We start from the raw sequence: 23,743 nt of genomic DNA, 5'->3' as shown, positions 1-23,743 counted from the left end.
AAATATCCGTGCATGAGGTCGCCAAGCTAATCAAGGACCTAGATTCCAGTAAAGCAACTGGCCCTGACGGCATCCCAATTATAGTGTTAAAAAAGCTTCAACCAGAACTTACTCCCATACTTACGAAACTGTTTAATCGCTGCCTTAAGGAGAAGTGCTTTCCGACTCCCTGGAAAATCTCATCAGTTTGCCCTGTATTTAAGAATTCAGGTGATAAGTTATCTCCCTCTCAGTACAGACCATTAAGTCTCCTGTGTGTTATGAGTAAGTTGCTGGAATCCATATTAAATAGAGAAATAATCAACCACCTCAGCAGAAACAACCTTCTTAGTGACACACAATATGGTTTCCGCTCTGCAAGATCTACAGCAGATGTGCTAACAATTATATCTCACAGGATTAGCGAATCTCTTGACAAAGGCTTCCTTTTTAGGGCAATTGCTCTTGACATATCAAAGGCCTACGACAAGTATGGCATAAGGGTCTACTTCACAAGATTTCCAGCTACGGTATAACTGGAAATGTTTTCTCAATCATTAAATCATTTCTCTTCGATAGGCTCATAAGAGTAGTGGTCGATGGACAAAAATCAGAGGCCTGTGGTATTAATGCTGGAGGCCCTCAGGGGTCAATCCTGGGCCCAACTCTCTTCCTGATCTACATCAATGACCTCCCTAAATGCATACTTAAATCATTCGTTGACATCTATGCTGATGACATGACCATCTACGGTAACACATCAAAGGCTGTAAATGACAAAGTTCTCTCTGATTCTCTCTCCTCTGATCTCGAGCGCGTGGTTCAGTGGGGGAAGACGTGGCTGGTTACCTTTAATGCATCTAAAACCAAACTCCTATCCTTACATCATCAACGCTCTGATCCCAGCTGGCATCAATTGGGATGGATGACTCTCGTCTTGGAGAGGCCCCGTGTTTTGAAAAGCTTCTGGGTTTGACCTTTACTCCTGATCTGAAATGGAACACGTACATCAAGTCTGTTGCCAAGGTCGCTGGAAAGATGGTGGGATCCTTCTACCGCTCCAGAAGATATCTCGCTATTGATGCAATTCTCTATCTATATAAAAGCCAAGTACGTCCAAGGATGAAATACTGTCGCCATATCTGGGCAGGAGCTGCTAAAAACAGCCTATCCTGCCTTGACAGAGTAAAAAATAGACTTTGTCGCTTAGTGGGGGATGCCCTTTTCTCTACCCTGCAACCTCTCTCCCACAGAAGAGACGTTGCGAGCCTATCCTTGTTTTATCGTTATTTCCATGGCAGGTGCTCGTCTGAACTCCAATCTCTGGTCCCCCCTCGCCAATCTTTCACGAAAAACACCCGTCTAGCTGAATCCACTGTGAAAAATTTCCCCCACTCTTTATCTGTGCCTAAATCAAAACGTGGATTCCATGAACAAAGCTTCTTTCTTAGAACTGTACGCCTGTGGAACTCTGTTCCGTCTGCTTGCTTCCCACCTGACTACAACTTGGATGTCTTCAAGTCCAACGTTAACAAATTCCTAATGAACCGCCCCCTTAAGTAAACACTTCATCCAAACTCCGCACTAACATAATGTACTTGCAATAACCTTATTCCTGAGTGGCTTCCGGGCCTTGATAAGTGGTGACCACTGTGTAAAAAATAAATAATAATATATATATAATATATATATAATTTATATAATATATAAATATATATAGTATACATATATTATATATAGTATATATATAGGATATATATATATACTATATATATAGTATATAGTATAGATATAGAATATATATAGTATAGATATAGTATATATATAGTATATATACCTAGTATATATATATAGTATATATACGTAGTATATATATATATTATATATCCGTAGTATATATATATATTATATATCCGTAGTATATATATATATTATATATCCGTAGTATATATATATTATATATCCGTAGTATATATATATATTATATATCCATAGTATATATATATAGTATATATCCATAGTATATATATATAGTATATATCCATAGTATATATATATATAGTATATATAGTGTATATATATTATAGTATATATATAGTATATACATATAGTATATATATAGTATATACATATAGTATATATATAGTATATACATGGTATATATATAGTATAGTATATATATAGTATATATACATAGTATAGTATATATATATAGTATATATACATAGTATATATATAGTATAGGATATATACATAGTATATATATATAATATATATATAATATATATAGTATATATATAGTATATATATAATATATATAGTATATATATAGTATATATAGTATATATATAGTATATATACTATATATAAAGTATATATATATAATATATATATAGTATATATATATTGTATATATATATGTAATATATATAATTTATATATGTAATATATATATGTAATATATATAATTTATATATATAATATATAGATATAATATATATATAATATGTATATATAGTATATAAAATATATATAATATGTATATATAGTATATAAAATATATATAATATGTATATATAGTATATATAATATGTATATATAATATATATAATATGTATATATAATATGTATATATGTATATATATAATATGTATATATATAATATATATAATGTCTATATATATAATATATATAATGTGTATATATAATATATATAATATGTGTATATATATAATATATATAATGTGTATATATATAATATATATAATATGTGTATATATATATAATATATATATGTGTATATATATATAATATGTGTATATATATATATAATATATATATGTGTATATATATATATAATATATATAATATATATAATATATGTATATATATAATATGTATGTATATATAATATATATATATAATATGTATATATATATATAATATATATATAATATGTTTGTATATATAATATATAATATATAATATGTTTGTATATATAATATATAATATATAATATGTTTGTATATATAATATATGATATATAATATGTTTGTATATATAATCTATGATATGTTTGTATATATAATATATATATAATATGTTTGTATATATAATATATATATAATATGTTTGTATATATAATATATATATATGTTTGTATATATAATATATATATATGTTTGTATATATAATATATATATATGTTTGTATATATAATATATATATAATATGTTTGTATATATAATATATATATAATATGTTTGTATATATAATATATATATAATATGTTTGTATATATAATATATATATATGTTTGTATATATAATATATATATAATATGTTTGTATATATAATATATATATAATATGTATGTATATATAATATATATATAATATGTATGTATATATAATATATATATAATATGTATGTATATATAATATATATATAATATGTATGTATATATAATATATATATATATATATATATAATATATATATAATGTATATAATATATTATATATAATGTATATAATATATTATATATAATATATATAATATATTTTATATATATATATAATATGACATATATAATATATATAATATATGATATATGTATATATAATATGTATATATATGTAATATATGTGTTTGTGTGTGTGTGTGTCGAAAAAAGAATATAATATACATAGTATATATATAGTATATATACTATATATAAAGTATATATATATAATATATATATTGTATATATATATGTAATATATATAATTTATATATGTAATATATATATGTAATATATATAATTTATACATATAATATATAGATATAATATATATATATAATATGTATATATAGTATATAAAATATATATAATATGTATATATAGTATATATAATATGTATATATAATATATATATATAATATATATAATATGTATATATGTATATATATAATATGTATATATAATGCATATATAATATGTATATATAATGCATATATAATATGTATATATAATGCATATATAATATGTATATATATAATATATATAATGTCTGTATATATAATATATATAATGTGTATATATAATATATATGATATGTGTATATATATAATATATATAATATGTGTATATATATAATATATATAATGTGTATATATATAATATATATAATATGTGTATATATATATATAATATATATATGTGTATATATATATAATATATATATATATAATATATATAATATATGTATATATATAATATGTATGTATATATAATATATATATAATATGTATATATATATAATATATATATAATATGTATGTATATATAATATATATATAATATGTATATATATATAATATATATATGATATGTATGTATATATAATATATATATATAATATGTTTGTATATATAATATATAATATATAATATGTTTGTATATATAATATATAATCTATAATATGTTTGTATATATAATATATATATAATATGTTTGTATATATAATATATATATAATATGTTTGTATATATAATATATTTTATATATATATATATATATATAATATGACATATATAATATATATAATATATGATATATGTATATAATATGTATATATAATATGTATATATATGTAATATATGTGTTTGTGTGTGTGTGTGTCGAAAAAAGAAACAGCGAACGCATTGTTTCTCTTTGGGCAACTTTAAATCTTTTGTCCCGCTTTTTTCTTTTCTTCCCTCGTTGTGCCAATATTTTAATCGTTTTTAAACGACAATAAATTTAATGTTAGCTTGGCCCCGTACTTTTGGCACATTCAATAGTTCCCCGTTAGAACTCTTTAAACTTTCGAGATAATATTATTTTGTTACGCTATCGATTCTCCTCCTGATGAGATGATAGCCGAAAGTGCTCTAGAGAAACTTCCGCGTATTTTATTTACATTATATTATATATATATATATATATATATATATAATATAATCTTGATTGTTGAAAAGAGTTTATACTAACTGTTCCAGAGTTGCATGTTATCAACCAAAATGTGGACATCCAAGATGAGAATAGTAGTTCGGGTAATCCAAATAATAGTCGCAAACTATCAGTCAAGCTCCTACGTCTGTCTCCTTACCGTAAGGTTGCATCCCTGTGTCTTTTTACAAGTACTTTAATGGAATGTGCTTATAGCACTTGTGCCCCCTCGACAGATTGACACGACAAGCAAGAAAATCCCAGTCCTTCACTGTTGAACTTCCGAGATTCTAGAGAGCCTTCTACTCTTCTTCCCTTGGGATACAAGATATTAGAATTCCCTCCTTCTGTCCTACTTCTCTGACTGTACTAACTTACAGCAATAGAAAGTAGTGGTTTCAATCCTATGCAAAACCAACCAGAGGCTTACTTGGCCAAAACCGTGGTGAGATGACAACAACTATGGAAGGCAGTAATTGCTGAGAATGCAGTTAGGAGATTCGTAGTTTCTATTCCATCACGGTTATCACCTGACGAAGGCCAGATGAACAGTAGGCCGAAACATCATGAAACAAAAACTAAGAAAGATGAAAATAATAGTCCGCAATAAATAAATTAATAAATAATAATCATCTCAATAATGGATTTCAATTAAATAATATATACTATTCGGTACGGACTCGACGATGGAAGATCAGATAATAAATAAACGTGGATTTATAGGACCAAAAAATCCAACCTTGATCGCCCTTCGGGGCCCGTGGTGCAATGGATAGAGACGTTGAATCTATACGGTTCCAGGTGAGAATTGTCTGAAGATAACGGATTCAATCCTACCCAAAGCTGTCCTGAGGCTTACTTGGCCAAAACGTGGTGAGACGACAACAACTATGGATGGCTGTAATTGCTGAGAATGCAGTTAGGAGATTTGGAGTTCCCGTCGCGGTTACCACCTGACAAAGGCCAGGGGAATAGTTGGCTGAAACGCTGTGAAACAACAATTAAAAAAGATGAGGATAATAGTCCGCAACAAATAAATTAATAAATAATACTCATCTCAATAATGAATTCCAATTAAATAATATAAAATTTGCAGAGGTTTAAATGTAATGTGAACAGACGTCTCGCTGCTCAACCCCCCCACCACAGTGCTCTGTTAGACACCATCCCAAATAGCAGCCCCTTATGTTTCAAATGACAGTATGTCTTGTTTTGAGTAAAAACGAGGAAAAAAAAAAAAAGAAAGATTTTGCAACACTGTCTTGAGAAATAGAAATGCTAAGTTAGATTCTATCCAGCCTGTTGTATCTGTTCAATTTCAGGACACAATCCTCCTAGGCATTACCACCTGTTATTAGCGAGAGAGTGGAGAAAGACTTATTCATTTTCTTAATTTTTTTATTAAATATTTTTTTTCATTTTCTGTTCGTAGACAATGATCAACTGCAGCGTTTGTCGACAATGCGTGCACCAAAAGAGAGTGGCCGCTGTTCAGTCTGGCTGACAGAGTTGCGTGCCCTTGTCTCTGATGTGCTCTGCACTCACCCAGCCCAGCTACAAGGAACAGGTATGTCAGCAGTCAACATTACCCTGTCTTTTCAAATCAAAGCTCAAATTCATGATTAGCAAAATGGATACCATCCTGGACTCTGGAATTTGTTATCATCATGTATGTCCTATGAGATCTATTCCCCCTCCCCCAGATATGATTTTAAAACAGCAATTTGTGTTTTATTAATTGTATACAATAAATCATCTGTGTCTGTGTGTTTGGCTAAAACTTCAGAAATACACAACAAACTCCCACAAAGTTGATATTTTTTAATCAGCATAACCCCAAAAAAATAATATTTAAAATTTAGAAAAAAAGATTCTTTGGGGGTCAAATGGCCACTTATATTATTTAATTTTATCAAGAATTAAACACGATTTTTAATGTTATCATGGTTTTTATACAGCATAGAAAATGAGTTAGCATTTTTTTTAAATTGAAAGACGTTAACTTTGGGTTTAATTCATCTTTTCTTAACTATTATTATTTATCTACAAAGAAAAGGCGTGGGAGAAACTTTCTTTCAGTAGTACTCTGTGGGCATCCTTAATATTAGGCTGGTGCAAAAATAATGTTGTTTCTTGACTTTCGACTTATATATAAAAAACGACATTATTTTTATTATTATTTATTATTTTTATTATTATTTTATTACTAATTATTATTTATTATTATATTGTGGAAATAATGTCGTTTTTTATAATAATATTAGGTTGGTGCAAAAATAATGACGTTTCTTGACTTTCGACTTGTAAGTTGAAAGTCAAGAAACATTATTTTTGCACCAACCTAATATTATTTGCCACATTCAGTTGTGCTCTGAAGACTAAAAAAAGGAATTTCTCTTCTAAGGAGAGTGAAAAAAATGTATACTAGTTAACATCTATTTATTTTTGTATTGTTTTATTGTTTTTAGTCTTTACTTTGAAATGTTTTTTTGTATTTTTTTCAAAATTGTTTTATATAATAAAAATATATTTTAAAATTTTGCATAAAATAAAATCTTTATTTTGATATGTTCTTTAAAAAATGTGAAGCATTAAATTTGCATAAAAAAGAATTCTGGAATTCGGAATCCCGATTCAATAGAATATTTGTAATAAAAATAACTATCTAAAATATTTTATTTTCAGCAAAAAATCTCAACAAAGAGATTAATTAAAAGGGTGACAAAAAATATGTTTTAATTGGTGTCAGTTTGCTGAATGTCATCATGCAAATATCTTTTTTATTTTATTTTTATTGATTTTTAATTATATATTAACTTTTCTTTAATTATATTAGCCATTGCTGAAATGACAAGAAAACCTAAAAATATACTTGTGTGGGTGCTCTATACATTTTCATTTTGTTTGCAGCTTAAAACAAATACGTATTTACCATTTTATCTTTAGTAGCAGTAATGGAAAATTAAGTTGTAAACAAAAACAAACCAAATGATAAACAATTACAAGAATCGTTTTTGGTATTGGAAAGTAGGCACAATTTTCGCCGATTTTAAAAAGTTTTGATTTTCGCGATTCCCGATTCTGATCAACGCATTCACTGCTAATTCTATTAAATTGATTGTCATTGTCAAGCTATTTTTTTCTGCAATTTCCAAAAATCTAAAGTCAACAAATAATGCACATTGATATAATATAGAAAATATATTAAATTTGTATTTATTTTTAAAGAAATTGTCACGAGCCACTTTTACTAAAGGAATTGTTATTTTTAATCAGTTTGTATATTTTTTGTAATAAAAATAACTCAAATCAGCTTTTATTTATAGTGAATTATTCAACTTATAACTTATATACGTATTCGCTAGAAAAAAAAACATACATGGCAGGGACCAAATAAGATAAAACGCAAACATATTATTCAATATGTGTTATTTTGAGATGCCAGTCCAAGTTAAAGACAGTTATCGTATGTGCCGAGCGAATATTGACGAATAGAAAAAAATTTTTGTTAGTATGAGTTTACTTGTAACAAGTAAGGCTAAGTAAATGGCAGGGTACGAAAATATTCATAGTTGGCAGTGAATGCGTTAATTTGTGAATGTAAAAATACACTTGTGTTGTTGATTTATTTTAATTGTGTTTTTAGATTAAAATCAATAAATATTTACAATTTTTATGTTTAGTTAAGTCTAAAACAAAAAACAAACAAAATAATAAACAAATACAAGAATCGTTTCTGGCATCGGAAAGTAGGCACGATTTTCTCGATCCCCAATTCTGATTAATCGTCCCAACACTAATTTTTTTGTTTCAGTTGTGCAACATTTGCTGGAGGAAGTCACCTCGGCTTGCCTTGAAACGGACTTCACATATCCTCCTGCTGCAGGTGAGGGAGACATTTTTCTAAATTGTTTTCGGGGCTTGCATTACATATTTTCTACTCACACACATTGTCAGGATTTGTTGCAATATTTTTTATTAATAATAGGGGAGGTATGGTCCCTCACAGTTGGGAGATTCGATTTATAAACGCTGCTGCTAGAAACTGACAAATCAAATTAATTCACGTTCTGCTATCAGCCAATCAGAAACCAGAATTTCTCCCTAAAAATTAATCCTTTTTTTTTTTTAGCAACCTTTCAAAATACAAGATCTTTTGCTCCTTGGCAGCAAAATTATAAAATCTGGAACCTTTACAGAACAGCTGTCTACTGAGAATTCTTCATCTCCAGGACTTGTATAGAATAACCACCCATCGGAAACTCTTCTATAAAATATAAATATGGCTTCTAACTCAAGAGGGTTCAGTCGCACTGCTGTAGTATGATATGTGGGATGTGTTAGTTATTTAAAAAGAGGAAACTTTGACACATAATTAAGTTGGCGTGTTAAAGGAAGTGACGAAATGAACAGGAAATTCAACTACTTTCTTGGCTTTTGGTTGTAATTATTCCAATAATAATCCAGGTAATCCAAAAAAAAAACAAAAACCAAATGCAAACTGGATCATGTAATTTAATGTGGATCTTATTATTTTCTCATATCGTGACATTTTTCATGCGAAAGATGAAATCATGGTTAGTGTTCGCCTCAGTCCATTGTTGGTCCGATTCCTCTGTAGACATCACATGATCTTGAACTTGGCCGAATTCATGGGGTGGGTTGCCATTACCTTCCCCACCGCAGTGGCATCTGACTCGCCTATTTACACCTATCCAATGTCCTTAAATCATCCGCAAAACTGCAGTCAAATAACATACCTCTTAATACCATAGAACCGTTGATCTGCTAGTGATTCATCCTCTTCCACTGCCATTTAACATCCTGCTGCCGACGTCATCAGAGTTACCTTCTCCTAGATGCATGTTTTAACTACGACTACGGGTTCATCTCTCCCAGTGAATTAATGCGCCTCCAGATACCAAACTAGAAATTTCTTATGACTTGGTGCGGTATATACAGTGCCTAGCGTTCCTAAATGGTCACCGATCTGATACTGGCCAGGCTCATTGTCGCTTAACTTGGTGATCTGACGGGAACCGACGTGTCAGCATGATTGTGCCGTATACATTAATGTGGATACTCAATACTGAAAAATGGTAACTTGCATAGTTTTTCATCATAATAATATCCTCATTAATATTGCTGTCCTGGGTATGATCATAAGCAAGTTACAGAGTTTTGGGGAATCTTTCTGTCAGGCTAAATGTTTACAGGAAACAGGAGTTGGAACAGATACATTGAAAGCATTGCCAAGGCTGCTGCAAAGAAGGTGGGCTCTCTTTACTGTGCTAGAAAGCTACTTACACCTCAAAGTATCCTGTATCTCTACAAGACCACCATTCACCCATGTATGGAGTATTTTTGTCATATTTGGGCTTGTGCATCTGCTGCTAGTCTCTCCCTCCTGGACAAGGCTTAAAAGAGAGTCGCTCACCTGATAGATCCTGAACTGTCATCTAAGCTTCAACCTCTGTCCCATCGACAAAATGTTGCATCCCTCTGCCTGTTCTATAAGTATTTTAATGGTGGATGCTCCGACAAACTACAAGTCCTTGTACCCCCTTAATGTAAATATCCCCGACAAACAGCAAAATCCCACCCCTACACAGTAGAGATCCCTAGATGTAAGAAAGCCTTTTACTCTAATAGTTTCTTCTCCAGAACTGCTAGACTTTGGAACTCCCTTCCGGGTTCCTGCTTTCCCAACTGTACTAGCATTCAGAAGTTCAAGTGTAATGTGAACAGAGATCTAGCTGCTCAACTCCCTATATAGTGCCCCTGCAACTTATATCACCAATAGTAGCCCCCTACATCAAAGTAACACTGTGCCTTGTTTGGGGTGAAAATGTAAAAAAAAAACATTTATATTGTTACATTTTCGAGGAGGAGATTCTTCTGTCTTGATTCTTCTTATTGATATTCATCTCTTATTATTGTGTACGTGTCTATATACGTGCGCAGCCATGATTGTCTGTATATGTTTGTATGTCTATACATATGTGTCTATAGATGTAGTCGTGTCACTTTTAGTGTGTGTATATGCATTGCGATAAGGCATCATACCTTTTTACTTTGTTCTCTTCTCTGCTCTGAGGATGCGACTTCTTCCTGTCACTGGTCGATACTGAAAAGAGAACATCTGACGAAGACATAACACCGATGTTCTGGCATGGCTTCTTTATTCGTCTTATGAGTGAACAGCGGGTGGGGGTTGGGGGGTGGAGATATTGCATTTTCGACCGCTCAAACTTTCTTATGTTTCTTCCTTTTTTTTTTTACCCATTCTGAGTTACTCGACATGTCTGTCTCGTCCAAAGGTGGAAGGCAAATTGGGTAGTATGCGAGCCAAAAAAGTCTTTTCTCTCTTTCTTTTTCATGCTGTCTCTCTCTCTCTCTTTCATGCTGTCTCTCTCTCTCTTTTTCTTTTTCATGCTGTCTCTCTCTCTCTCTTTTTCATGCTGTCTCTCTCTCTCTTTCTTTTTCATGCTGTCTCTCTCTCTCATACTGTCTCTCTCTCTTTCTTTTTCATGCTGTCTCTCTCTCTCTCTTTCTTTTTCATGCTGTCTTTCTCTCTCTCTCTCTTTTTCATGCTGTCTCTCTCTCTCTCTTTTTCATGCTGTCTCTCTCTCTCATACTGTCTCTCTCTCTTTCTTTTTCATGCTGTCTCTCTCTCTCTCTTTCTTTTTCATGCTGTCTTTCTCTCTCTCTTTCTTTTTCATGCTGTCTTTCTCTCTCTCTTTCTTTTTCATGCTGTCTCTCTCTCTTTCTTTTTCATGCTGTCTCTCTCTCTTTCTTTTTCATGCTGTCTCTCTCTCTCTTTCTTTTTCATGCTGTCTCTCTCTCTCTTTCTTTTTCATGCTCTCTCTTTCTTTCTTTTTCATGCTGTCTCTCTCTCTTTCTTTTTCATGCTGTCTCTCTCTCTCTCTTTCTTTTTCATGCTGTCTCTCTTTCTCTCTTTCTTTCTACGTTTCCTTTCAACGAACCGAAATGATACCCCAGGTGACATCGCTGACCCTAACTACAGCGATTGATGTATGTCAACATTAACTCTTTGAGCTCTTTTTGCGCTAGCCTACCTGCACGGCAAAATCAGAATTTCCCACATGCTGGCGTAACCTGGGATATATTACATATCAATATGAGCTCATAACCCTAACCTAAATCCAATATCTTACTGCTATGATCCCTAGAAAGGGATATATATATTTTTGAAATAGTTTGAGTGATAAATCTTGTATCTCGCAGTATTGACAAATAGTTTGTAGTGTGAGGCAGCGTGCCCTTCGATGTCTCTTCGTTTTACTTTTCTTATTACTTTGTTTTTCCTGGGGATGGGGCATTCTACCGGATGCTAAACATTCTCCCATTAGTTTAGCTACTCCAACCGAGAGACTTTGCTAAGATTCTAACCGTCCCTCTAAATGCTATTGTTTGTATTTCTTTTGCACTTGGTTCACCGGGTATATTCGCTAGATATTTTTGAAATTCTTTTTCATTAGCCCGGTTGCTCCTATAATGACTGGAATGATTGCTACCTTCTTAAGATTCCAGTTTCTTTTCATGTCGTGCATAAGTCCTTGATATTTTGTTATTTTCCCCATCTCTGCTCTATTAAGGCCAGCATCATTAGGGACACTGACTTCAACTAGGGTTGCTACTTTCTCCCTCTTGTCCCATATCACTATGTCAGGCTTAATAGCCCCATTTTCTAAGTATGTAGCTGTAGGAATTTCGTAGTCATAGTGGATGGTTCCTTCTCCAAGTTAAGTATTTATAATTTAATCAGCCAATTACAATATTCCAGGAGGGAAGTTAAGTCATTTCTTTTTATATTTAAACTAATTCAAGAAAGAACGTTTTTGCGCGTGTGTATTTGGCTAAATTGTCATGAAGGAACGATTTTTTGCTACCCCAGAAAAGTGCCCAGGTGAATTTTTTTTAGCCAATTTTTTCGATATTTGTCGTCCGAAGGGTCGAGCTTCAAAACAATATCAATATCATGAAAACCTGTCGCCTCTGTGGAAAGTTTTAGGCAGACATACAAACATACATACATACACACACACTAACAGATAGGCGAGATTTATATAATAGATAGCTTTGTGTCTTGTCTGGAGCGATTTCCATAAATAAGAAAAATAAAATTTGTATGTTTGTATTGAAAAAAGGATTTTGTGAGTGATTCCATTTGTTAGAGTCTTATATGTATCCAAATATTTTTACGTACTATTTTTTTTCTTTTTTTAGATCCTGAAGCAGTTTTTGATCAAAGTACCCCCTTATCTCCGTTACAAGTGATGGGCTCAAAGATGGTCCTCAGGTAAGAACAGGAGATTGTCACATTTCTTATTGTGTGCATGAGAAAGGAAGTCTTTTATGACTATTTTTTTCACAGAATATGAAAAAATGAATCTTCACTTGTCTATGATCTAATAGGTTCTTTTTCTGGAAGCTGCAGTTTTCCCTGGACGTTTATAAATCTGCTTTCTTATGGATTACCAATGGATTTTCAATGAACCCATTTCGGATTTTTCTTGTTCTTAATTTTACTATTCTTCTCATTGGATTTTTATCATATCCTTTTTCTTTTTCCTGTTTCTTGCTTTATTAATCTCATTGAATTCCTATAAACTGTCACTAACTGTTAAATAACTTTTTGGATGCAAGTACAATTAATTTCATAATGTTAGTTCCCTTTAATACATTAACCAAAATTTATTGTATATTTTGCAAATTTCTTACCTCTGATGAGAACAACTGCATTCTTCAAAACTCCATGGAATAAGGTTTTTCTTGTTTATTTGTACTTCTACATACATATATATATATATATATATATATATATATATATATATATATATATATGTATGTATATATTAACAACATTCGAAACTCCACGGAATAAGGTTATTCTTGTTTATGTGTATTCCTTGTCGAATAATAAAAATTTTGCATACCTTCCTACAGGTTTATAATTTTTTTTTTTAATGAGAATTTTAATAAATTTTCAATAGCAAGATTTTTATTTTACATACATATATATATATATATATATATATGTGTGTGTGTGTGTGTGTGTATTTTACAAGAGAGTCACTACTTATCAAGGCCCAAAGGCCACTCAAGCATAAGGATTAATGAATGTAAGGTGGTAGTGTAGTAATTGTTAACACTGTAGGTTGGGTAGAATTTAATTATTTAAGGGGACGGTTCAACAAGAAGTTGTTTACATTAGACTTGAAGGCTACCATACTGTAGTTGGCAAGGAAACAGACCAATAGACCCATGTTCTACAGGCGGCGGTTCTAGGAAAGAAGCTGTTCGTGGAATCTGCATCTAGATTTAGGCATAGATAGAAAATGGAGGAAACTGTTCATAATTGTTGTAGCTAGTCAAGTGGGGTTTTTTTTTGTGAAAGTTTGTCAAGCGGAGACCATAGATTGGAGTTCAGACAAGCTCTTTCCATGACAATAATGATAAAGCAGAAATAGGATCGCAACATCTCCTGTGGGAAAGAGGCTGCAGGAAGGAAAAAAAATGTGTCACCTACTAAGTTTCGAAACTGGTTTTGAACTCGGTCAAGGCAAGATAGGTAACGTCAAGCATCTCTTGCCCATATGTGGCAACAGTACTCCATTTTAGGATGTACTTGGCTCTTATATAGATAGAGGATTACATCGGCAGCAGCTAAATGACCTAATCATTTTTTTCCAGCGATCTTGGAACAGAGTGTGTGTTCCATTTCAGACCAGGAGTAAAGGTCAGTCCCAGAAGCTTGTCAAGATATGGTGCTTCCCCGAGATGAGAGCTATTCATTTCAGTTGGGGGCTGATGGGTGTCAGAGTGATTATGATGAAAAAAGAGAAGCTTGGTTATAGATGCATTAAAATTAATCAGCCACCTTTTTCCCCATTGTACCATGTGCTCAAGATCAGAAGAGAGAGAATCAGAAAGATTTTGATCATTGCTGGCCTTTGAAGTGTTATGCTATTCGTTATTGTCTTGTGTATGTTTGTTGGTTGTTTTTTTTTTTAACGGCATATCAACCCTTTTCAGGTTATTTAATGCCGAATCCAGTGATTTTGAAGAAAAATTTTTTATAGAATATAGTTGTTTTTTTTCAAGTCGGTTTCTATTTAACCCATAGGTAGTACCACTCCGGGTCAGAGTGAACCTGGGAGCAATGGCAATTAAAAGGTAGCTCCACACTCCCCAAAGCCTGCAAGGTGGAGCCTCACGATGTGATATAGTTTAAGGTCGTATCCAGGACTTGTCTTGTGTATGTGATTGTATGCAAGTGTATATATGAATGCATATATATAGATGTGTATGTATATGTAGGTAAGTGTATGTGTAAGTATATGTGTGTATATATTTGTATATGTGGATGTATATGTATATATATGAGTATGTATGCATGTGGGTATGTATATGTATGTTTGTTTATTATGCATTGTGTATGCATATGGGTATATATGAGCGTATGCTTATAGACATGTATGTATACATGTATATATTTATATGCATGTATACCAATGACCGTCTTGTTTATGTTTGCATGTGTGTGTGTATGTATATGTATGTGTGCGTATTGTGTATGTACGCATGTATATATGTGTGTGATATGTGTACATATGTATGTATGTGTGTGTGTATATATATGTATGTATAAAAATGATCGTCTTTAGTGTCATGTCTGCTTGAGCATGTGAATTCGCTGGCAGGACTATATGTCTTTTTCGGGCTCATGAACTTTCAGTGTCTGAGGGAGTGGCACTCGTCTGACAAGACGTTGCGATCATCATATGTGTGTATCTATGACCATCTAGAAAATTCGTTATATGTGATTGTACATTTAAATACAGTTCATGACGGGACAACACAAAGGGACGAATAAAACTTATTTGGAGTTTCAACATCTGGCCAATCAGGAGCATATCTAGTCCATCTTTTGGTCTTGTCTTGATGGAAAAGCAACAATGGAAATTCTCCCTGATTTTGACTGTTGCTATTTCTGACTCCCCTCTATTTGAAGCCATTCCGATCTGTCAAACGTCTCTGTCCCTCTCCCGACTAACTCTAACCAGTTTCTACATATTTCGAAAATACCATATCCCCCTTCTAAATGACGTCATCAGTATACGTCACTAAGATAATCACCTGATGCTTTTACATGTCATTATTTCTAAGTTGTCAACTAAATTAAATTATGATGACATTTTTAAGTTAACATTCCTAAATTAATGTAAATAAATATTTATTCGAAATATTTTGATTATCATAAAACATATTTTAGCTGACAAAACATTTTGGCTTGAATAATCATAATAAACCTCGACCAGCACGTCTTTCGACGTTGCCTGGTCAACATCTAACATGTCAGTCAGCTTCTGCGATATCAAATAATTTTACCTAGATGAAAAGGAAAATAAAAACCTGATTTTCAATATAAAAAAAAATTATTCAATCAATTTAGGTGACTTTTGCAATATTGAATTTTTCATTTTGTGTCATAAAGATTTTTCGGTATTTTTGTTTTTTTAATTAGGTTGAATTCTAAATAAACACAGACATGTCTCGTCATGCTTGTTATTTTTCTAATTTGGTTAAATTGTAGACAATTCCTATTATGAAAACTATACCATTTCAAATTCAAAATAATAATAAACTTCAAATTGGACTTTTTTTCAAGTAAAAAATGAATCAACTTCAAAATGAATTAATCAACTTCAAGTGAAAAAATGTTGGATATGTAAACAAAATATAAAAATAAATCACGCATAATATTTCAGCTTGCATGAAGATTCTATTAATATAATCTGAAAGGCAAAAATAGTTCTTTAGAGAGAATGAAGTCCAAAATTAAATCCAGTGTGATGATGCATATAGTCCGGTTGGAAAGTTTTCAAAGCAGCTGAATTCCAACTATTATTTAAATGAATTAAATTTATTGGTATTATATTAATTCTCATTTTGAAGTTGTTTTCCAATTTGAAGTTGATTAATTTTTTTTTTTGGAAAATAAGTCTATTTTGAAATTGATTATTATCATTTTGAACTTGAAATAGTATAAAAATCTTAGCCCTATAGCTTTAATCTGTGCGCTCGGACGATTTGCAAACAGTTTTGACTCTGCTACGACACTCTTACTGTTCGCCTGAATAATTTAAGAAGTTTCTTTTCTTTCTCATCCAAGTTTGCGAGTAGCTCTGGATGGTGTCTTTTTATTTTATTTTCCTATCAATAGCGGCGTTCCTCGGGGATCTATTCTAGGTCCAACACTGAATACTATTTGAAAAATAAACGTTTATGCTGATGATATCACCTTCTATTCTGGTATTGCTTCTTGTCCATCTGCCTCCATTGAAATATACAGTTGATTTGGGTTCAGTTATGAATTGGGATACAAAGTGGCTTGTTTAATTTAACTACGACTGAGCTCCTATCTTTCAATCATAGATGTGTTTCTTTTTCTCTCCGAAATTCTGGTGGATGGTTCTGCTCTTGATGAAAAATCGACTCTAAAACTTTTTGGTCCTTCTTTCTCATCAAACCTTTTTTGGAGTCCATTTACTATTAAATCCGTTGCTCTTTCTGCTTCTCATAAAATCGGTTCTCTCTATCGCTCTAAACAATTTCTCACACTTGAGATTATTCGCTATCTCTACAAATCTACTATCAGACCATTTATGGAGTATTGTCGTCATATTTGGGTTGGTAAATCTCTGTCCCATTGCAGATAAGGTGCACAAACCTATCTGTAATTTGATTGGCCCGACTCTTTTTTTCTTCACTTTAACCTTTCTCTCACAGACGTGATGTTGCTGGTCTCAGTTTTTTTTAGAAATATTATTATGATGTGTGCTCTTCAGAATTGTCTGATTTATTCTCTGCTTCCTTTGTTCCAGGTCGTTTGACTCGTTGGTCTAGTGGTCTTCATACAGTTTACTGTTTCGATATCTTATTTTAATACAGCTTCCTATTCCAGTAGCTTCTTTCCAATGTCTGCAAGTTCCCTGTTTTCCTCCTAACTCCAGCCTTGGTCTTTTCATCTCTTGCCTTTGTGATAATCATCTTTTGTTCTTGTTAGCTCCTTACGTTAAGTTGCTTTATGCTTTGTCTCAAGCGATTTCTATGAAAAAAATTGGGAAAGGGTGAATGAAACAAATAATTAAACAGTTAGACTTGAATTTGCCAAGGCTGTGATTGCTGCAAGGAAGGTAGGTTCCCTCTACCAAGCTAGAAATCCTATATTTCTACAAAACCGTCATTCATTCATGCATGGAGTATTGTTGTCACACTTGGGTTGGAGCATCAGCCACTAGTCTTTACTTTCTTTAAAAAAAGAAGAAACTCCACAGTCTACCAAGCTCCATCCACTATCCCATCACCACAGTGCTGTATCCCTATGTTTTAATGGAATATGTTCCAATGAAATTGCTGCACTGATGCCCCCCTCGATGTAAATCCATCTGACTAACCCATCACTCAGCAAAATTAATATATATATATATATATATATATATATATTTTTTACATGGGAGTCACCACTTATCAACGCCCGGAAGCCACTCGGGGATAAGGGTTATTGCGTGTACAGTAATCAATGGGATAGTATCGTAGTAATCGTTAGTATTGGAGATTTGATAAAGTGTCTTTATTAAGGGGGCGGTTCATCAGGAATTTGTTTATGTTGGACTTGAAGACATCCAAGTTGTAGTCAGGTGGGAAATAGGCAAACAGAAGAGAGTTCCACAGGCGTGCAGTTCTAAGAAAGAAGCTTTGTTCGTGGAATCTACATTTTGATTTAGGCACAGATAAAGAATGGGGAAAATTATTGACAGTGGTTTCAGCTAGACGGGTGTTTTTCACAAAAGATTGGCAAGGGGGAACCAGATATTGGAGCTCAGATTATTCTCAGTTAGATAAAAGCGGAATATATTCATAAATTAATACAATTGATTCTGCGCTACAAAACAGGTACTGTAAAAAATGGAACATTTTAACATGATGAAAGAATAATATAAATGGTAAGATGAACAATATCTTGGAATATAGACTTTTTGTCATTTATATATATATATATATATATATATATATATTACTGTTATTTTACCCCAAACAGGGCACTTGGATGTAAGGAGCTACTATTTGGGACCAAATCTCCAGGAAAACTATGTAGAGAGTTGAGCAGCAAGATATCTGTTTGCATTACACTTGAGCTTCTTCATGTCAGTACAGTCAGGGAAGCAGGTACCAGGAAGGGAATTCCAAAGTCTAGCAGTCCGGTGGAAGAAACTATTGGAGTAGAAGGCTTTCCGGCATCTAGGGATCTCAACATTTGAAAGGGTGGAATTTTGCTGCTTGTACATGTGGCTTGAGTTTGTTGGAGCACATTCCATTAGAATACTTGTAAAACAGGCACAAGGATGCAATATTTCGGTGATGGGACAGAGGTTGGAGACTCTTTTTGGACCCTGTCAAAAAGCAAGAGACTAGTGGAAAATGTAGGCGCAATATTCCATGCACGAGCGAATGGTGGCCTTGTAGAGATAGATGATACTCTCAGGTGTGAGTAATTTTCTAGCACGGTAGAGGGAGCCCACCTTCTCTGCAGCAGCCTTGACTATGTCCTCAAAGTATTTCTTTCAATTCATGTTGTCTGTGAATATCAAGCCAAGGAGTTTGAACAAAGAACTTTCAGTTAGTGTATTATTAGCCATGGCTATCAGTGGTTGAGAATGTTTTTTGTAATTATTTGAAGAAACAAGCTTAGTCTTGGAAGAATTGAATTTTTTTTTTTTTGTAGATATGGAGAACGGCTTGGATTGTTGTCCAAAGAAGTTGACCATTTTGACGAACTGGGTCAACTGCTTCAACTCACCAGTGCCCACCTCTTGCAGCCACCACAACACGCCAGAGAGAAGGAGCCGCTGGACAAGGACCAGAGACCAAGTATCCTTTTATTAATTGTCCATTCTTTACTGGGTACGGCACAATCACGTTGACACACCGGTTCTCGCCAGATCACCGAAGTTAAGCAACGTTGAGTCTTGCCAGTACCAGATAGGTGACCATTTGGGAAGGCTAAGTGCTGTATGTACCTTCTGGAAAGGTTAGGCGTGGGGCCAGCACTCTCATCCCGTAAAAAGAACTCAGTCACTACAAAAACATCTACAAAGTTGTAGATGGCCTATGCTCCTTAGGGGCTCAAGGCTATGGATGGATGGATTCTTTACTGACCGATGAAATAAATCAGAAATTCTTGGCAGCAAAAGGATCCTTGTTCCTTAAAGTTCAGACTTTTTGACCTAAAATGCACCAAACATTAATATTATTATTTTGTTTTTGTTTTTTGCTGTTGTTTCTTTGCACAACTTGATCACAAAGTCAAAAATAAAAACAATTTTCCTCTACAAAACATATAGATAGTCAATCCAGACACCATAAATATTTGAAAGCATAAAGAAACTCAAAGCATAAAAAATCCTTTTTCCAAATTTACTGGATTTGGCATTAAATAATCCGAAAACAGTTGATATGCTGCAAAAAAAAAAAACAACTCCATTAATAAATATTTAAAGATATAAAGAACTTTAAACATTAAAAACTTTTTTTTACTTACTATATTCGGCATTAAATAACCAAAAAGGGGTGATATGCCGTAAAGGAAAACAACCAAAACCAAACCTAATGTGTGATAGAGGTGAGGTTTAGACATGGTAGTGTCAGAGGTAACTGGCTGACAGGGATCCAGTGAACATCGAGGAATCGACATCAGGATCTGTTGCACTCTGGTCGCCTCTGCCTCTGCGTATGACAAATAAGAACATAATGATATATAATACTTTACCAAATAGCAAAACGGTTTAGAACAATAAATTTTTATGAAACAGCGGGAACTTAGGCAACAACCTGATATTTTTGGTACTACGCTGAAATAATGTTTTTATTTTGAAAGCCATTCTTAACATGGGGAGCGGAGGGTGTTTTCTAACTATTCTGTGCTTCCACCTAACAATTTATAAAAAAAAAAAAAAAAAAAAGACATGAAATTTGAATTTAACCTGAAAAAACTATTCAAAAATAGTGCGATACCAAAACGACACAAGCACCATAACTTCATGCAAAAAAAGAAAAAAGTTTAAATGTTCTCTTTGGCTTCTGTTCTAACAGGGATCCAGTGAACATTTAGAAGTCAGCATCAGGATCTGTCACATTCTGGTCATCTCGGCCTCTGTAAAGTAAAGACATTTTTAGACACAGAACTACAAATCAATAAGTGCGACAACATTGCTTCATTCCTTTTTGTGCTAAAACTAAGACTAAGCCTTTTTTTGTCCCCCGGCAAAAGTGGGGGTGGACCTGTAAATTCACCCTTGTCCGTTCGTCTGTTCCTCCGTCTGCACTTTTCTCAATAACTACGTCTTGGAATTTTTTAAAATTTTGCACAAACATTAAACATGATATGAGTAAAAAAGTAACAGAACGGATTTTCCAGGAAAACTCCGGTTGCCCCCCTAGGGGTGTCTTTCGGGTTAAAATGGCTAAAATTGACACTTTTGTACTTTTTAAAAATAATTGATGCCTTGGATTTTTATAAAACTTTCTGAAAAGTTGTAACTAACTGATTTCTATATAATTTTGTTTGTACTTCATGATAACTCTTGGGTGTGCCCCAGGGGCACTTTTAGGGCTACTAAAAGAACTCCATTTTTGGGACTATTTTACCATATTTGTCCAAAATTTTCTGTGTATGTCTATTTAGCAGTTTTGCATGGTGCTGAACTCAAATTTACATATGTTAAGGCCTAAAACTGCACCGATTGTTCATTTTCACCAGGATTTGACGTCCCCTGGAGACTTTTGGGGCTAAATGTGGGGGGGGGGGGAGGAATGCTGAACTTATTCACTTTTTTATGCCTCGTTCAATATGCACTCACGGGGGACTATGCATGCTTCACTTGTTTCTTTAACAATTACAAAAATCATTCTCAACCACCGATTGTAGTGACAAATAACACCCTACATGAAAGCTCATTGTTCAAACTCCTTGGCTTAACATTCACATGCAACATGAATTGGAATAAATACATTGAGGATATTGCCAAGGCTGCTGCGGAAAGGTGGGTTCTCTTTACCATGCCAGAAAACTACTACCACCTGTATCTTTACAGAGCAACCCTTCGCCCATGCATCGGGTATTGTTGCCACATCTGGACTGGTGCATCTACCATGCTTAGATAGGGTTCAAAATAGCACTTTAATGTTCTGATGAACTCTTAGTACTTGTGTCCCCCTCAATGTAAATACTTCCGACTAACCCGACAAACAGCAAAATCCTCCATGTTTACTGTAGAGGTCCCTCTAGTAGTTTTTTTTTCCTTAGTACTGCTAAACTTTGGAATTCCCTCCCTGTTTCCTGCTTCTATAACTGTACTGACATGCAGAAGTTGAAATGTAATATGAACAATCTTGCTACTCAACTCCCCACAGTTTCCTGTTAGACATGATCCTATATAGTAACCTCCTATGTCCAAGTGGCAATACACCTTGTTTAGGGTAAAAAAACAAAAAAACTTCCTCGATTTTGCACGTGACCTCTAAGCCTTGCTGTTTTTGGTGTCGGGGTTAAACACCTGCAAATTTACGGAGACTAACGAGGAGGACTTAATAAAATTCAGACAATTCTGAGGCGCAATCTTTGTGAGTTCTATGTAGATGACCGACTCATTTAACAAATAAAAAAAAAATTTATAGCTCGAATGATTGAGACTCAAATACTAAAAATGAATGTAGAAAATATAATGATGGAACCTGTGTGAAAATCTATATATAAAGGGTAAAATGTGTGTGTGTGTATCTTCCCGAAAACTTTCGACGGATGCGACGAACGCTGACAAAATTGGTATCGTTAAAAAGATTGGTCTCTCAGACGACAAATATCCAATATATATATATATATATATATATATAAAGTACTTAATTTACTCACATAAAATTAATATACGAAAGTATAGATTTATGCGTAAACTTTAAGTATTTACTTTAAAAGTGCTCAATACGTAGGTAGAGCTAGTTAGTAATTTATAAAATATATATGGCGATTAAGCTACACTGAATATTCCGCGTTTCATCCACTCTAGGACTCTTCAGCCTGAGGAGTCCTAGAGTGGATGAAACGCAGAATATTCAGTGTAGATATATATATATTATTCAATTTAGGTAAACAAAATTACCATTGGTCACAACGATAAATCTACTGTTTCAATCTAAAGAGATTTCATCAGCCAATCATAGCCTCCAGTGTTCATCTTTCTTCTTAATTGTGTCGTGGTTGCTGATTAAACCCCATTCCCTCTCTCCTAGTAACCCCAACATATGTTCCTAAATGCCCACATTAGAAATTATTAATTTAAAAAAAAAGCCTTTCAAATGTTTCTTTTATATTTTTCTTTTCATTATAAAACTTGCCTCAATGAAGACCAGGGGCTATGGTCGCCTGATGGAATCTTTTTAGATTGAAACAGTAGATTTATTGTTGTGACTTATGGTAATTTTGTTTACCTGAATTGAATAAAATGATATCTTGCTCTTTTTATTAAGCAATATCAACAGCCTTGTTAAATTTAATGGTTTTTATTGTTGAATATCTTTAACCTAGAATGTGACGTAGGTGACTTTTTAACCCAGCTTTAGTCCTACATGAAAATACACATATGTGACATAAAAACTTTCCTTCTTGTAAAGGTGATTGCATGATAATATTGTGAATCCTCAAATGTCG

At 32.7% G+C, this 23,743-nt stretch overlaps 1 protein-coding gene across 4 annotated transcripts in view; it reads left to right on the top strand.

The window, feature by feature from the left end:
• LOC145243622 (protein broad-minded-like) overlaps positions 1–23,743 on the top strand; it is a 403,332-nt gene that overhangs the window by 365,654 nt on the left and 13,935 nt on the right. For 3 of the 4 annotated variants that reach the window (XM_080106643.1, XM_080106646.1, XM_080106644.1), the window contains 4 exons: positions 6,386–6,520; positions 8,768–8,839; positions 13,204–13,276; positions 19,766–19,911. In XM_080106643.1, the coding sequence (XP_079962769.1) occupies positions 6,386–6,520; positions 8,768–8,839; positions 13,204–13,276; positions 19,766–19,911 (426 nt within the window). The remainder of the gene's footprint in view (positions 1–6,385; positions 6,521–8,767; positions 8,840–13,203; positions 13,277–19,765; positions 19,912–23,743) is intronic. The other variant, XM_080106645.1, reaches the window with a different exon arrangement.

Source organism: Euprymna scolopes, chromosome 22, assembly GCF_053919585.1.
Source record: "Euprymna scolopes isolate OS-2025 chromosome 22, ASM5391958v1, whole genome shotgun sequence".
In the NCBI taxonomy this organism is placed as follows: Eukaryota; Metazoa; Mollusca; class Cephalopoda; order Sepiida; family Sepiolidae; genus Euprymna; species Euprymna scolopes.
Note: the sequence above shows the minus strand (reverse complement) of the source record. Positions and strands in the feature narration are given on the sequence as shown.